This window comes from Thunnus thynnus, chromosome 16 (genome assembly GCF_963924715.1).
Source record: "Thunnus thynnus chromosome 16, fThuThy2.1, whole genome shotgun sequence".
NCBI classification, from domain to species: Eukaryota; Metazoa; Chordata; class Actinopteri; order Scombriformes; family Scombridae; genus Thunnus; species Thunnus thynnus.
In genome coordinates this window covers 18,621,866-18,639,569 of record NC_089532.1, presented here as the reverse complement: position 1 = coordinate 18,639,569, position 17,704 = coordinate 18,621,866, and the positions used below count along the sequence as shown (strand labels likewise).

Genomic DNA, 17,704 nt, shown 5'->3' with positions numbered 1-17,704 from the left:
CCCCAAGAGACCCTGCATGGTTTTGAGTGAATCTAATGAGATTTTTTTTTTTTTTTTTTGGGTGAATATGATTTGATACGGGACAGCATAAGGGTGTGGGTGTGGAGTCTCGAGTTGGGAGGCAGAAATGTGATCAAATTAATAATCCTTATTACAATTTCAAAGTGAGTGAGGTAATAGTAAAATGTTGGATTTTCCCTCCTCAAGAGAGACACCGACCAAACTACATTCCTGATCACAGTTGTAGAGTATAAACCTGTAGGAACATGACTTGTGAAGCAAGTGGTGACGACTGGTGAAGTACTTAGCCCACTCTCAGTGAGTGACAAGCCCGGCAGCGCGGCCGCCCACTCACGGACAAACTGGGTGAATCTTAATTGTGTAATGTTCATTGACGAGTCAGCACAATGCTGCTGAGACCGCGGAGGCGCACTGAGCCAAGCAGAGCGATGAAATGCTCCCATCGAGGAGAACACAGATGGACAGCCTAGTTCAGCCGCTCGTCGCCCAATATCTCGCCATGGGATGTCAATCAAAAGAAAACAGCCAAAACGAAAGTGTAGCGACGGACGAAAAGGGAAAGGAAGATGCGTAAGTCAGACAATCTCTTCACGGTTTTTTACTGGGGAGTTTTTGGTGTGATTTTAGTAAACGTGCGCATAATTAGAACAGTAACATGATTATTTCATTTGTCAGAGTTATGTTGTTTTATACTTAGAGGTAAATAAGCAGATGTTTGTCTGAATTCGTGCCAAAACGGTGAGTAAATCAAAACTGGTGCTATTTTACACACAAGTGTAATAGGCTCCTTAACCTGATTTGTTGTTACTTTCTAAGCCGCTACACCTACCTGCATATTTTTAAAACAAATTGTTTACTGGTCATTCAAGAGAATAAACTGGATGTCCGCAATCAACCGGTATTTCCCCAAGTTAAAGGAAGGAAATGAGAACAATGAATAGCAAAATCCCAGGGTGGTTTCTTGAATTCAAACAATAGCTCTACTTTTTTATGATTATTTAACAAATCCATTGATACGTGTAATAAATATAATATGTTGTCTCTTAAGATAATGGCCTGAAACACTTAAGTAAATATAAAAGATAAATCTTCACACACACACAATTGAGAAAAACACTTTCATTATCACAAGCCCTTCTGTCCCTCCCTCCTCCCCCTCACTCTTCTTTTTGTTGGTGTGCAGCCCCAGGTCTAGAGTTTCTCCTCCAGGCCGTCCTCACAGGTTCCACAAACCCAGCCCGGCCCAGACCGCCCCGGGTAAATCCATGATGTCCCTGGGACCCCTCACCAAAGGGGCGAGCTGGGAGGAGCTCGTCCAGGCCTGTGTGCAGGTCTTCGGTAAGTCCACGCTGACCTGCCTTGGCACCAGAGTTGAAATACTGAAGTACACAGTAGGAGCACAGAAGTTTGAATTGAATGCAGCACGTTGAAACGTTTTTTTTTTTTTAAACAGACTTGTGGTGCTAGTCTGTCACTGGGAACCGATAAGATTATAAACCCACATGGAAAAGCCAAACGGTGGTTTATGTGAGATCACATCTTTCTATTGTAATTCTTTAGAAGTCTCTGATTTTTCCATCCTTTTCATGGTATTTTCCTACAAATCTCTGGCTAGTTTGGACAGGCCTCTTAACAAAAGGAGCTTTGCATTTGAAAGTGGAATGGATTTTCTTACTGCAGTAGCTGCATTTGTTTTTGTTTAATGTAGGATTTTATGATTTAAAGATGAAATCAATCCCACTGATGCTTGCCACTCTGGTTTTGTGTTTTTGCTTCATGTGATTTAAAAATGTGGAGGATTTCTTTGAGGATTGCTTGAATATGTCAATTAATGCAGTACTGTTTCACTGCCTGCAAGATGTAATAATGTTGCCATATGGCGGAGGGTGTTTTTTTTTTTTTTTTTAAAGAAAAAAAGGACAGCAGTGATTGAGTAGGCTGTAGTTGGATCAATCAAGCAAAGATCATTGGCTTCATCAAGTTGTCTGGAGTGCTCTCAGAGTTATGGTGATTGCGTCTCTGAAGAGAGAAGCTTTCAAATTGCAGTTGCCTGGTTACACAAATGGAGCAATGGAGAGGTGTTACAATGGGCTGCACATAAAATGACATCCCATAACTACATTTATCAGTAGAGAGATAGGACTGGGCAGTAATGACAGCCTGCCGCTCATTTCAGATGTACGAGTCATCGTGATGAAATGAAGGGAATAGAATTCACCAGGAGAAGAGCTAAAGATTCATGTAATGCAATCAATATCATACAGTGCTCTGAACACTTGGTTTAAAAAAGCAATTTTAGTTTCACTATGCAAAATATGAGATCACTGTCCACATGCTCCAGATGGTATCTCACAGTCATAACAGTACAGTATGTCACGACTGGGGTTTTCCTTGAATGGCTTCTCCTGATAAAATGGAGCACAGTCTAGCTCCTCCTGGCCCACATCACAGGCGAACCCCCAAGGTCCACGAGTCCTGCCACCTTTTCAAATGTGAGAGTGCACGTAAGAGCTATTTGAAGGATTACCTGATGGCAGCTTCAAGCCTGGCTGCGCCGAAAGGTCAGCTCCCCAAACAGTGGTCCTTAGATGCTGACCAGCCTTTGAAATGCAGAGCACTATGAGGTTTGGATCAATAGCTGTTGACGTCATCCTTCTCCCTAGACCACACTGGACTGCACTGCACAGTCACAATGTGCCCAGTGCCAACCTAATTCATATATAGTTTCTTGTATGTTGCAGGTTACATTTAGTTTGTAAATACAGTTTTTAATTTTTATGAGATATGGAATCCGTAAGCTATCTGTAAAGCAGTAGGCCTATATAAATTGTAGATAGCAAAATGCTTCTAAATGTAGTGTCTTACAGTGAGAATGTAAGTTTTTCTATTGACCTAATAGAAAGCCCCCAGCCTCTAAGGCAGCTAGAGCTTTTTGTGAGATGGACACTGACAGCCCTGTGAGACAAACTCAAGTACGCCTTCACCTGTCATGTACAAATGTGCTCATTTGAATGGATTTTAAACTGTTATTTAACTATTTAAGATATAAGAGTGGATGGTATACACTACTAGGCTACTTGGAGTGGCAGCTAAAAGCCAGAAGGTTCGATCATTTATCCATCACTTGAAGCTAACTATTCATCCATTTATCCATTCCTTTTAGCTACTTCAACAATTACTTGTTAACTATTGTAACAGTTTATTCATTGCTTTTATCTAATAGTTTCAACAGTTTATTCAACAGTGTATTACTTTTAGCTGTTTCAACAGATTATTTATTACGTTTCGGTAATTATTTCAGCAGTTTATTCAATATTTTTAGCTAACTATTTCAATAGTTTATTCATTACTTTTAGCAAACCATTTTATCCATTACCTTAAGCTAACTATTTTAACTGAATATCCATTACATTTAGTCTTCTATTTTAACCATATCCATTACATATAAAAGTAGGTCTATACATTATTTTAGCTGTTTCAACACCTCTCCTCACTTGCTAGTAGTTTTCATGCACTCTTAGTCATGCAGTGTTAGTGTTAGCTGACTTGGCATGTGGAGTCAGCTAACACTATGAATATATATAACATTTATTTATCTATTTATTTTTTAAATCAAATTGTAAATCAAATTAGTTGAGCCCATGTGTCCCCTGGCAACTGCAGAAGTATCACTGCTTTAAAGTGTGGATGCAAACAGTGTTAATCATAAAGTTACAGTGAGTCTTGAGTTATTATGGAGAAGTTTGTTTTGAGTACGGAGCGATAACCATCATCCTGTATCTGACTTGGATTCCTCTAAAACAAAGGGACCAACCAGTCTGATAGCCTCTGTCAAAACAAGGAAAAGCGACACGCATATTTGGAACGGCTGATGAATGTCTGAGATAACCTCAGAAGTAAGCCAGGTGCTGCGTGCCCTCAGCCATGTTTATCATCATACAGTACTGTACAGTTACAGTGCAGCAGGCAGCAGCTTTCCTAATTTTCCAGTCCGTAACAGACAGTCCAGAGAGGATTTCCTCCGGCAATTAACCCGGCACAGGGAGGGTTAGTGGTTGGAAAGTTGTGAAAAAAAGGATTGAGCAATTGTTTACCTGATGGAGAGTCATGACTTCCTGTTGTGCATTTGCCATAGGTCTCACTTTGGCTGATTCACACTGTAACTGTAACCATAATGTGAACTAAAACATGAGTGTAGATTGATAATTAAAGTAAAAACAGGCTAATAACTGGGTTTAAGAAGAAATGCTTTGTATAAATGTGTTGTAACCAAACAGAAGCTTTAATACTTTACCAGCTGTGTCATTTTGAATATACCACATATTGTTTCACTTGTCTCTTTTACTCTCTTATTGACTTAACCGGTGAGATCATTGACATTCGCTGGGTTTAGTTGGCTGCGTGTTACAAACAGAAACACACCCCATGCAGGATATGAGGGCTGGATTAGTCAGCTGCGGCTGGAGTGGCCAGTTGCTTACAGATAACAAAGATTAGAAAACATGTTGCCATGGCATCTGAGATATTTCCAAGGTGATATGGTTTAAAAGTGGGTCCACAGACGCCTGATGTCCTTGATAGTGTTAAGAAACCTTAAAGGGGAACAAGACTTCAGAATTCATCCACGTACTTCATGTGTGTGAACTGAACAATGTGTGAACACTGAACAATAGTCTCTTCAGTGTTCATTCTCTACAGTTTGTCTGTGGCTGTAGAAGGAAGAGGTACACAGCCTAAAATTTCCCTTGGTATATATAAATCATATATCCAAACATGCAGTCAATCTTCCTCTTTATGTCAACCACTAATTCACCTCATGCAGCAGTGTTTTAAGTCTTACAGAAGATAAACGTTGTGTTACTTCACGTAAGTAGGTAGAAAAATGCGTTTTCTGCAATTTCAACTCAGAGCTGGCGTTGTGACGTTATGTAATATTTTGTTACACATGTATTGTAGTTCTTTTTCCTAAAGAAGCTGACATGAAAGTTCCTCGCTCTGTGGGTCTCAAGGTGTCAGTTGTACTAGTGTAGACCCAGACAACCAAGATAAGGAAAGGTGCACTGGTCACAAAGAAAGGAAGTGATATATATGCAAGGAAAAAGGAAGCGACTAAGGTAGTGAGACAATCAAGCCGCAGAGGTTCACACACTCGGAGGAAAAGGCAGATTTGCAGAGATGGGGTTGGTGGATATTATGAGTGTATACAGTTGGTGTTTCACCTGGTTAACCTACTCCTCTCTATTATTGGACATATCTACGTTATGGTTTGCAAAGACACCACTGAGGTTTTTAAACTATTATATCTTCTTTCTTTATTCTTCTTCTCCTTCTCAGCTCACTGTATATGAAGCACTATGTACATAATCATTAGAGTATTTGTGAAGAACAGTTTGTCCATCAAACACTGAGAATGGACTTTACAGTGAATCTTGTGTCCAGCAGTTTAACATCTGAAATAAAATATATTTGCATATTTATAGATTGTAATTTTTTTTAGACTGTAAATTTCAATGAGGGAGAAGGAGTGAATGCCATTTTAGGGATTTTAAAGTGGTAATTATACTTTTTTTTGTGGAAAAACCATATCAGACACATTATTTCCAAGCAGAGTAGTTTTATATGTCCTAATACATGTCTGAAGGGGATCTTTAAACTTACTTTTTTCTTTCATCTTTTACTTTTCTTACTAAATTTAAAAGATGTCTTTCCAGTTTTCACTTTTAACTAAAAAAGAAGAGTATGTCCACAAAACATGCTGCACACATCCATTGAGCCTTACAGATGACTATAACTGACCCTATGAGGGGATGGTATGAGAAAACATTGCCGATACCACTTATACGAGTGAAACCCCACGTCACTGGTGCAAGTTTTATTTTAAGGGCATGACATGTTGTCTTGTAATAGGCGATGTTGCTCAGCTTTGTAGAAATGATGGTACACTCAATATGTCTGTTTTTGTCTTGCAGACTCGGATGGTTGTGTATGTGGGAGCAGCCACTTGTTGAACATCACCCTGACCATGCACCGTCTCCTCATCTCCTCCAGTGATCTGCTAGATAAACTCATCACTCTATATCCTTCAATAGTCCAGCATAAAACTATTATACAGCCAGATGATTCAAAAATGCATTAGCCAATTGGTGCTTACAATTTGCCAGTGCACTGTAACATGGGTTCAGATCACTGGATCTGCTGTGTGCTGCTTTCGTTTGGTTGTCAACAGCAACGGGCAATCAAGCTCGTACTTGGCTTACAATGCAGCCTGTAGCTGTCCGTGTTAAATGTGGCATGTGTCGTGTTTACTCCTGCTGTCAGTTGCTGTAGACCCTTTACATCTCTGTCTCCATCTCTGCCATTTTTAGCTGTACATTTCCTTCAATCTAGGCCCGGTGTATCATGCATTCGATAACAGGGAGTCTATCACCATCATGTATCTGCTCTCTTTCAAAATGTTTGATTCCATCTCTTTCATTTTCTCCTCTTCATAGCTAGAAAAAAACATGGTTTTTGTAGTGTCTTGTGACTTGAGTGGAGGGCCTGTAATCTAGGCTTCCATTCAGGAAACAGCGGTGGCGTCATGAAGCCTCTCAGAGGACCTTACTGGCCTGGCAAGCAGCCTTGGGGTTTCAGGTGTTAATTACCTCTGCCTCTTTCACATACAAGTCCTCTTCAACTATATATAAACACAGACTCTATTGCTTAAAGAGGCCCCTGCTCTCACAAACCAACGTCAGAGCGCACACAACGCCGAATGCCCCTCCGCTATTTTTAACTCTCTCATTCTGAGCCCAAGACCCAAAAGGATACATCAAATAAATTCGGTGTGTGTGTTAGGATTAGGGGAAGAGACGGGGGCCATTAACAGCCTTCATCACAGTCTGGCCTTGAGATTGCGTGGGCAGTTCTTCTGCTCCCATGACGCAATCAGCCTTTTTATGTGCATCTCTTGAAACTGATTTCTGCCAATAGAGAGCCATAGTGTCAGTCTATTTATAAAAGCCACTTCATAAAACAAGGAAGTGCTTTTGTGTGTACTGTATATAAATTCACGGGAAAGTGTTCTGTGGTCAACATGTGCTAATTGAAGTAATAATAAATGAATCAGCTTTTATGGGCTGACAACATTGATTAAAACATGATCGGAGTGCTGCCAGAAACACATGGATATTAATCAACAGTTGTTCTACAGTATATTTATTATTCACTTACTTCTGTGTGCCAGTATGATTCATTCAGTGATGCTCATCAGAGTTTTGCTTCATGCACTCACCTCCTCCCACATTACCAAATGTCACTTCTGTTTGCCTTTTAGTTTAGTTGCTGGAGGCTTTTATTAATGAGTTGTTTCTACAAAAGAAACTCTGCAGTCGAATCAACCATATTTTCACTTTTTTTTTTTTTTTTACTTAAAACATAACTATGCTAGATAATATTGTAGATCAGCAGATTTACTGACAAGCTGACTCCCTTATCAGTCAACAGTCATCAGTTCCTTATCTAAAGTCATTACATTTAAAACAGCGATGGACAACGAGCAGCCAACAGAGTGCCAGAGGATATGCTACCTCGTCAAGTCAGTTTAACACATTTATATAGTTTTACAGTCTAACTTAAGCTGTATGTTTCACATCACTGACATAGTCTCATCTCTGATTTCCAGGCATTGGATCCAGGAATGCTGGGTGATGTTCCGGTTGCACCACAGCTTGTCAGACAGCTTGGACCAGTTCCGGGAGCTGATCAGAGAGCAGGGACAGGAGCATCTCTGCTCTCTCCTAGAGACCAAATGGATGTAAGTGTTAATCTCTGACCAGCTGTCAACTGAGACATTAGGCCTACACATGACTCTCAGTTTGGTCATGGAAAGTACTCAACAGTCACGATCAAGAACACAGAACTTTGAAGAATAACTTTGAAGCCTCTAAAGTAGCTTCAAAGTAAGAGTAAACTGTTTTTTTCACACTGTTTGACATCACATATACAGTATATGTATATTCTGTGTTTTCTTGTTCCAGTGATTCATTTAATGACCATATGTCACACCTGACTACAAAGTATTTAGTAAAAGTTTCATATCCACAAAATACAATTCACGACTGTGCTGTTACATCGAAAAAAAATCAAAATGCTTTGTGCCTTGTTTTATGCAAAATTTACATGTAATTCATTGAAGGTATTGGAATTGTTTTTGTTCCACTTAAAGCTTTATTGGCAAGACATTTACGAACTAGTTTGGGAAATATATTTTCAACAATATGTCAATGGTTCATGCAGTGCTGTTGCCTCTATATGTCCTCATTTTGAGTGTTAAGATCTTGACTAAAATCCAAAATTGTGTTCAAATGTAGCTTTGAATAATGGCTGTCAACAAACAAATTCATGTTGAAACTTAAGTCTAAAGCAATAGTAATTTACTAATACTATATCACTGCTAATACTACATTGCTAATAGTGAATGTGGTCATGTTATACTTTAGAAATGAGCGGGACTGGTCGTGGAAGGCCAGCCAGAAGATCAAAGCTAACAGCAGTAAAAAGAGGAAAGTCTCTCTTCTTTTTGACCACCTGGAGCCCATTGAGTTGGCTGAGCATCTCACCTTCCTGGAGTTTAAGTCCTTTTGCAGGATATCAGTGAGTATACACACTCATATCAACATAAAAGACCATTCAAATCTTTTGGACATTGATGATTTGTTTATTTGACGTGCTTCCTCATGAACTTCGAAGAACCATTAGGTTATTTCCTCCACCAAAGGAAATGCCTCACAGTTTCCGTGCATCTATTTATCCTCCTCTCTCTGCTCCCACCACCAGTTTGCAGACTATCAGAATTATATTCGCAACTGCTGCATGAAGGACATCCCTGTGATGGAGCGTTCCATCGCCCTGTGTAATGGTATCTCCCAGTGGGTTCAGCTGATGGTGCTGAGCAGGCCGACAGCTCAGCTGAGAGCTGAGGTTTTCACCAAGTTTATCCACGTAGCACAGGTATTTAAATCAACCCCACACTACTACTCTCACACTTCTGTTCCATGTTTAGCCAAAAAAAAAAAGAAAAAGGAACCGTGTTTGACACATTTCCTCTTTGCTTGCATCTACGTGCTATTGTTCACACACCTTATCCAACTAATGACAGTCTATTGTCACATTCTGAGCAACACTATAGATGCTGCTTAATTGTCAGTTGCATAATGCACATTCACAGAGAGCTGGTAATGATTCTCAAGAGCTCTGCTGCAGGCTTTTAGCGTATCGAAAGAGTTTATCAATAGAAAAATATTAACTGAATATAAGCTAATGGAGTTATCAAGAGGAACACTCTTAGATTTTGAGGAGTTTGTGGAAGTGGAAAAGAGAAGAATGACTCGTGAGTGCAGTCGCTGATAAGACCTTGCTTGTTAAACCACTCCAGTGTGAGGCTGCATGCAGCCTGCTGAGAAGTGTTGTGCTGGCTTCAGGGAGCCGTTAGGCAGGCTTTTACCCTGGAGGACCTCTTGCACTGTAACACTAATGCACCAGTCTGCTGTTGCTCACTGCTGTCAACCTCAAAACCCATGGGTGTGGAAATGAATTTCACACCATAATGCTCCAGTGACAGCATGAATTAGAGAACTGAAAAGAGAGGGAAAAGCACTTCCAAAAAAGAGTGAGATATCAGCGCACGGCAAGAAAAAGCCAACAATATAAGTGGCTTATGTAACTGCAGCGTTGTGCATTATATAACCAGGGCTACCTGGAACAAGTTTAATTGTCCGTGTTTATATGTGTGTGTGCGTGGATGGACTGATATGTGTGCCTTTTGTGTGCATCCACCAGTGTCTACATCTTATGCACAACTACAACACACTAATGGCGGTGGTGGGAGGGCTTTGTCACAGCTCCATCTCCAGACTGAAGGACACCACCTCACATGTGCCCAGTGAGGTCACCAAGGTAACAGACAACTAGCGGCATAAGATCCAGCTGATTTAAGAGCTGAAGCTAAAGATTTTATCACATGTATTATTACAGGGAAGAACAAGATATTTTACTATCTTATGAGAATTAAGTGACAGCCGTCTTTTTACCCCTCAGGTACTGAATGAGATGACAGACCTGCTGTCCTCCTGCAGAAACTATGACAACTATAGACAAGCTTACAACAGGTGTACAGGTTTTAAAATCCCTATCCTTGGCGTCCACCTCAAAGACCTGATTTCGGTCAATGAGGCCATGTCAGACTACGTTGAGGACAACAAGGTGAATGTCCAGAAGCTCCAGGCACTCTACAGCCATATTAACGAGCTGATCCAGCTCCAGCAGATCCCACCCAAGCTGGACGCTAACAAGGACCTGGTCCATCTGCTTACGGTAGTGCACCTTTCAATGCAACTTATCGACACATTTCAGTTTTTATGTAGCCTCGGGTGATTCACTAGATTGTTTTGAACGCAAGCACAGATGCAAATGAGTGTGTTACAGCATGTGGATTGTCTGCGCTTGTGTGGGTGTGATGAGAGTCTATGATCTATAAGTGTGTGGGTGACGGACTGAGTGTGAATGAGAGTGAGTTCAGATTGCTGTATTGTTGTGTTATCTGTGTGTGGTGCTTTAATCGTACTTGAACGGCAGAATGCCCATGAAGAGATAATAGTTACCCTATGACCTCATTTTTCCCTCATCAGAACATGTTTCAAAGAGAAGTTTAGGGATACAAAGAGCTCTTTCTCTCTTTGTTTTCCTCCCATGTGCCAACACTTTTCTCTCTTTCCTTACAGCTGTCCTTGGACCTTTACTACACCGAGGATGAGATCTATGAACTGTCTTACACTCGGGAACCCAAGAACTGTAAAGCACCTGTGAGTGATAGAAGCAGACACAAATTCACACCTTTACTGTTTATTGTTTTGTATTCAAGCAATAGTTTGACATATTAATACGAGCGGAAATACGCTTATTTTTCAAAGTTAGAAAGACTGATGAGAAGACTGATACCAATCTCATATCTTAATGCTAAATATGACACTTCAGTCAGCAGCTGGTTAGCTTAGATCAGCACCATCTGTAGCATCTGTGTTTGTGCATGGATTTTGTGTGATATATAATATTCTACATGTTTATCTTCATGCTCATGCTTGTTTTTTTAATGTATCATTAATTTTCTATCAGCCAGCCACACCCTCTAGACCTCCAGTGGTTGTGGATTGGGCACCAGGAGTGGCTCCCAAACCTGACCCCCGAACCATCAGCAAACATGTGCAGAGAATGGTGGATGTAAGTGCTTCCTATTTAAGTGTAGCCTCCACACAGCTACTTAGTAACGCTGTTATATAACCATAATCATTTGTTTTAACTATTCTTCTGGATGCTGCCATTTTGACAGCCTGCTCTTGCAGCTATTGTTCACTAATAGTCAAGCAACAATGGTGTTTGTCTCTTGTTTCCCACAGTCCGTGTTTAAGAACTACGATCACGACGAGAACGGCTTCATTTCTCAAGAGGACTTTGAGAAAATTGCTGCTAGCTTTCCTTTTTCCTTCTGTGTCATGGACAAAGAGAAGTAAGACAGGTCACGCACATGCTCCGAGTTCATTTGTGACTTCAGAGTAGAGGAAGCAAAAGTGGTATGTAGTGATGAGTGTAGCAACAGGAAACATAAAATAGCTGCACTACTAAACCACAAGCACCACTAAATATTAACTCTTTTATTTCCCATGCACATCCAATCGTATATGATGCTCACAAACCACAGAAAAGCATGTAATACCCTTAAAGACTTAAAGTGAGTGTTGATTATACCAAGTTTTCACATTACACACTGGCAAAGTGATATATAGTGTTTAACACATTGGCAGTTGAGTGGGTTCAGTCATAAAAAAAATCAGGCCCTACCATACCAAACACAAAAGTACCAAGTTAAAATCTGAAATTGATTCTTCATTTTCCATGTTTTCTGTATCATTTACAGCTCTATTTTCTCTACTAAATTACACTGTATATGTGCTGTGGTTGTCCAGGGAAGGCCTTGTCAGCAGAGAGGAAATCACAGCCTATTTCATGCGGGCCAGTGTCATCTGCTCCAAACTGGGTCTGGGCTTTGTCCATAACTTCCAGGAGACCACATACATGAAACCCACCTTCTGTGACAACTGCTCAGGATTTGTAAGTTACCACACAAACTGAAAGATGAGACTGTATGATGAAATATAGAAACTGCTTTATTGCTGTCACTGTACAAAATCTACAGCAATCTTGCTTTTAGTTTTGCTTTCGCTTGTTGATATTCAATTATATGAATGTTCTCCTTCACAGTTGTGGGGTGTCATCAAGCAAGGCTACAGGTGCAAAGGTAATTATTGCGCTCTTTCTTGTGCAACTTTGGCAGGTCTATCTTGGGCGAAATGTCAGTCAGCGTCATGCATAGATTAAACGAGAAGTTCGTACTGAGTAGAGGTACACACATTGTCTTGTGGGGAGCAGGTAAAGAGGAGCTATCTTAAGAATGTGTAGTGTGGTTTTCTCTGTTGCATGTTGCGAGCTGAACCTTGCAGCACATGAAAAAGAAAGAAAAAAACGACAGTTTCTGCAGTCGGAGCCACAGTTTTTCCCCCTCCCCCGTCCTTCAAAAGATCTGAGAACTATTTGTTTGCTTGACAGTAAGCATGCAAAGGTCTGGTAGTTGCATTTGCAGAACAGATAGTGTTCAAAGAAAAGTCAGTTGTTGAAGTTAGGCTAATGCTAGTTCCTGTTTTGACATGTTATACATTCTTTTGGCCTGTTCAGACTGCGGGATGAACTGCCACAAGCTGTGCAAGGACCAGGTGGCGTTTGAGTGCAAGAAGAACACCAAAATGACCACAGACAGTCCGACACCAAGCTCCACTCCTGTGACCATGGGCACTTCAGAGGGTGGGTTGGGGTGATGGGGTTCATCACCACCACCAACATTCCCACTGAAACACACACACACTCAGTATTCATCACATTCATCAAACCTATAATGATAAATGCTCACTTAATAGCACATAGATTTCTCAGACACAGGTTTCTACACATGTCAGTGTGTGAAATACAGAGGGTCTCGGGGGGTCTGGGACCCCTTAATCGGCACCTTGGACCCCCTGAAAATCTCAAAATGAAATATCAGGGGGGTCTCAACGATAGGCCTAATTATTTTCTATTTATCTGCACAGTAAGGTTTATTTTATGTAACTATCGAAATCTTGATCGTTTTCATAATAACACAATAAAAATATATTGCAGTCAAAGCATTTACAGCATTTGAATGCAAATTGCACCGCCTCTGCATATTTGAAACATCCAATAAAAAATGTGAACATGACCTGATTCATACTGTATTCATAAATAAATAAAAGTCCCAGAAAACTGAAACAGTCCTTATATCACAAAACAAACAAATAAATAGACCAATAAAAAAACGCAACCATGCTTGTTCTTGTATAGCTACTTGGATCTAGTGGCTGAAGTATGTCTATTCTGTTTTGGAAGTATCGCCCATGGCACCGGGCCCCCCAATCATCACATGGTATTTCATACACTGACATAGGTACACTCACAGCTATAAGGACAGTGACATGCAATATGAAGGTGATCAATGAGTCTGTAATGAAATGTGCCATCTGGTGGCAACAGGTTTAAGGTATTTCCTGTAATCAAGGCCTGCTATACTGTGAGAAATCTGTAAAAGTCAGTATTTACATGATTTCACTTTAGTTTGCTGTAGATAAAAGAAAACAACTGCAGAGTGTAGGGCCTGCTGTCGGGGTGATTTCCCTCCGGCTGTCATTAGGAACTGTTTCACTTACAGTAATACTGAGGCTGCCCACCTGCTGCGAGAAAGCTACTCTGTTCAGAACAAAAGAACTCTCGATTTTACTTAATATGGACTGACTTACCAATACACATCATAAAAACATGGGGGCTGTATTTGCACAACGCCTCCCCAAATTACGTGACTGGCTTGTGTTTTAATACACATGAACTGAGTCATTTTGTTTTGTGGTCATTTATTGCTTAGATCTTGTGAGAATCTCATGTGAGATATACTTGTGATAACAGCATACACAAATCAATTTAACTGAAAAGTGGAAAGTTAAGTACATAATGACTCACAATCTGGATTTGCAGTTGGTCTCATTTGAATGACTTATGTCCCACTCTCTAGGTTCAGAAGAATGTCCTTTCCCCTACTTATCAGATGACAGCAAAGACTGGAGCCCAGACTCCCCAGTCCCCTCACATTCAAGGCCACGAAAAGTCCACAGTGGCACCCAGACAGAGGGACCCCAGCTATCTTCTGCAACCTCCCCTGAGGCCAGTCGCTTTCAGCCTGCTCTGCTGGTTCCAACGTCGCCTGCTCTCACCTCGTGTCCCAGCCCAGTGCCCCAGAGAAAGCAGCGACACTGTGCCAAGTGGGAAAACAGAGCTTCTATTGTGCAAAAGCCCAAAGAGCCAGACGAAGAAAACAAACCCGTGTATGAATCTCTGGAAGCGGTTAGTTGTTGTTGTTTTTTTTTACCACAGCAGATAATATTTCCTCTGTACTTTTGCACAGTACTTGAATTTACCCATACATCATATAAATATTATGTGTCTTTCTCAGGACAACCAGAGGCTCCATAAAGTCAATGAGACACTACGTAAGAAGCTGAGGGAGGCGGAGCGGGAAGTGGAGATACTAAAGACACTGCTGAAGAGGCATGCTCTCCACCCTGTGGAGGAGGACTCCTCCTCTTAGACACATACATACACTGGAGCTGCCCCATATGGCAGCATGTATAAATCTGGATCCGACTTACTGCTCATGAACAGTGTAAATATTTTACCGGTATAATGAGACCCAGGCATTTTGGCATTACATGGTATAAGGTGGGATTAAATTCACCTAGCCAGTCAAGGTGTTCTAATGATAATGGTCGCTAGCCAATCAAAAATGCCAATCAGTGCATCATCAATAATGAGTTAAGGGTCATTTTTGAGGTGAGTATGGAAGATTATTGTCAGTTATTAATACAGTAGAACTTTTTACAACTTGATTTTTAAAAGAAAAAAAAACACATCAACATTATTTCATAGTATGAAAAGCTAAGAAAGCCAATTTAGTGTTGGAGTGTTACATCTGAAGAAGTGTGTATATATATGCATAGTTCTCCCAAATAATGAAAATCGTCAACATGAGCATTACTCACTGTACTCAACTATTAAGAGTAGATGCAATCGGAATCAAGTTTTCTGTGTTAAAGTTATAAAAAACAAAGGATTATTGAATGAAAGAGTTCAGTATTTTAGAGTGGAACAAGAGAGAAGAATGTGCTTGATCAGCTCTTGGTCAATTAATGAGATTAGATATTTATGTTAAACATAAAATGGAAATCAGAGGCTGCAGTATTCAGCAAAATAGTTTTAAAAAAACAAGAATTTTGTGGAGTATATGACAGGTGAATTATTATTAGTATTAATGATAAGATTCCTCTGATAACTGCAGCAGACAGATGACATTTCTACAGTCCGGATGGCCTCAGATGTACAGACCTGTTGTTGCTCTGCATCAATGTCTGAGTTCATATCAATGCACAAGATGTTTTCAGTGCTTCTGTTAATATTTATTGTCTGAAACACTACACAGTTCATACAAAAAGTGAGATAATTGCATATTTTGTATACTGGTACTTTCAATGAATTATTTATGCTTGTGTGTGTGTGTGTGTGTGTGTGTGTGTGTGTGTGTGTGTTGACATCATATTGATACTTTTTATTTTTATTGTGCAGACACGTCTTCTGTATTGTTGTGTGGTCCACTGTAGCAGTGTTGTATTGTGAATGGGAGTCATGATTGCATGTGTTTGTAATATGTGTGATGTGCTGTACAGAGTATCCATGGTGCCACTATATACCATCTTAGTTATTTCAAGGTCCATCCTTTCTTGCAGTATTGTTCTCTTATTGTGATAATAAATACTGAACATTCTATATAAAGTCATTGCCTGTGTTACACTTTTTGACCACTAGGTGTCAGTAAAGCCTCATAATATTCCTTCAGCTTCTTGCTAATGATCCACAGCTTTAAGACTAACATGGACTTCTATAAATGTTGCACCCTAATTAGGGATCTGTGTGTTTAACTTAGACTATTACTGTCAAATTAGAAAATCTGATTAGATTCAGATTTTCAGTGAGCAGAGAGAAACTTTCCCCCTTCAGGAGATACATTTAAAAAGAAACTCTGCACATACATCATTCTGCACAGTACAGCCCAAATGAAGGAACAGTAATTATGAGTGGAGGGGACTTACACACATAAACGTATGCATCTATAGTAGTCTACATAGTTTTGGAACTATTTAAGAAAAAAAAGGAAAAAAAAGATGGGCGATGGATTCATGAGACAAGACAGGCTGTGTGTCACTCTGGAGACCAATCTGCCAATCTGTCCTGTCCCAGGGGCTTTGCTGCTGGTAATGAGTCCAGCTCCACAGTCAATGTTGGCCAGTAGATAATGAGAGGGCAACTGTCTGCTGCAGCAGAAGCAGAGATTCAAACCAAGTACCTAATCCTTCAGCTTTCTTCAAGCAATACTGCAAACAGCAGGTGATTTTTACACTGCTACATTCTCGGTGCTGTGATTCAGTACTTTTCTATAGTTGTAATTCATCCTCAGATAAAAAAACAACATTTGTCTCAAGTTATATTGTGCATCTTCATTTCTTGGTGCCATAATGACTTGTTGCCTTGCATTGGCTGGGCAGTGAGCAGAGACCTAGTGTAAAAGGATAGTCTCTGAGGCATAGCAGCAGCCCCGAGCCTAGCATTGGCGACAGCTAATTTACTTCTATTTGAATGTGACACCCAGCTGCAAGGGAGTAACACCCGAAGTCTACCAGGCTCCATGCACACTAATGCAGAATAATTTCCAATATCATGGCTGGCTGAGAGAAATTGACAGAGGGAACATGTGTTAAACTCGAGGGATGATGCCCCTGCAAGAGCTGCTGTTTCCATCAAGGCTGTAATACAAGCTTGAGAGGAGAAATGTATTTACCTCTGACATGTTAAAGTAATCATCATAAAGATAAATATATCAGTCGAAAATCCATTTACGAAGCCAGCAGAGAATGTAAACATAATTAATTGTGGTGCATTTAAGCCTGAAGGAGATAGCAAGACACATGTGGGCTAACGGATACAGCGCGTAACACCGCTCTCCATACATTGTGGGCAACACTTCAAAAGTCAGCCTATTTACAGCAGGCAGACAGAGATGATTTATCACCCAGACATCAGTGTACTTGGGGGAATTGGGCCATTGTGAGATACCCATAAGTTGACTCAATCTGCTAAGTCTACTGAACATACTCCGAAACTAATTAGGGGGAAGATGTGGAACATCCCATTATGTCCCCCTGATAGCAGAGTGTGGGACACAGAAAACACAATGAGAACACAACACATTTCACACACAGGAGATGCTCGTTTCAAACACGAAGAAGAGCTGCCACAATGCCTGTAGGATACGGCAAAGCTACTGTCGAACACAACTCCACTAATTCCCTTGATTATTAAACTGAGTTCATTAAGTTCTAATGATGGCCAAAGGACCCTTGTGAAAGGGAAGAGCAGAGAGAGACTGTTGGAAACTGTGGGGGGAGAGTGGTGAGGATTAAAGAAGAGAGAAAGGCGTGCA

The 17,704-nt window shown here is 40.4% G+C and overlaps 1 protein-coding gene across 2 annotated transcripts; it reads left to right on the top strand.

Annotated features, from left to right (window-relative positions):
- Positions 1-16,003, top strand: LOC137199363 (RAS guanyl-releasing protein 1-like). Of its 2 annotated transcripts, none has more exons than XM_067613613.1 (17): positions 1-591; positions 1,205-1,359; positions 5,991-6,098; positions 7,537-7,597; positions 7,685-7,816; positions 8,502-8,655; positions 8,839-9,012; positions 9,841-9,957; positions 10,099-10,374; positions 10,782-10,862; positions 11,173-11,277; positions 11,454-11,563; positions 12,021-12,165; positions 12,316-12,352; positions 12,787-12,912; positions 14,189-14,517; positions 14,627-16,003. In XM_067613613.1, exons 1-17 carry the CDS (start codon positions 455-457, stop codon positions 14,759-14,761), a joined length of 2,382 nt encoding a protein of 793 aa, XP_067469714.1. In that variant the 5' UTR covers positions 1-454; the 3' UTR covers positions 14,762-16,003. The 2 variants fall into 2 exon arrangements, with proteins under 2 accessions (XP_067469714.1, XP_067469715.1); XM_067613614.1 differs by lacking the exon at positions 1-591 and adding an exon at positions 608-759.
- Positions 16,004-17,704: the final 1,701 nt, after the last annotated feature.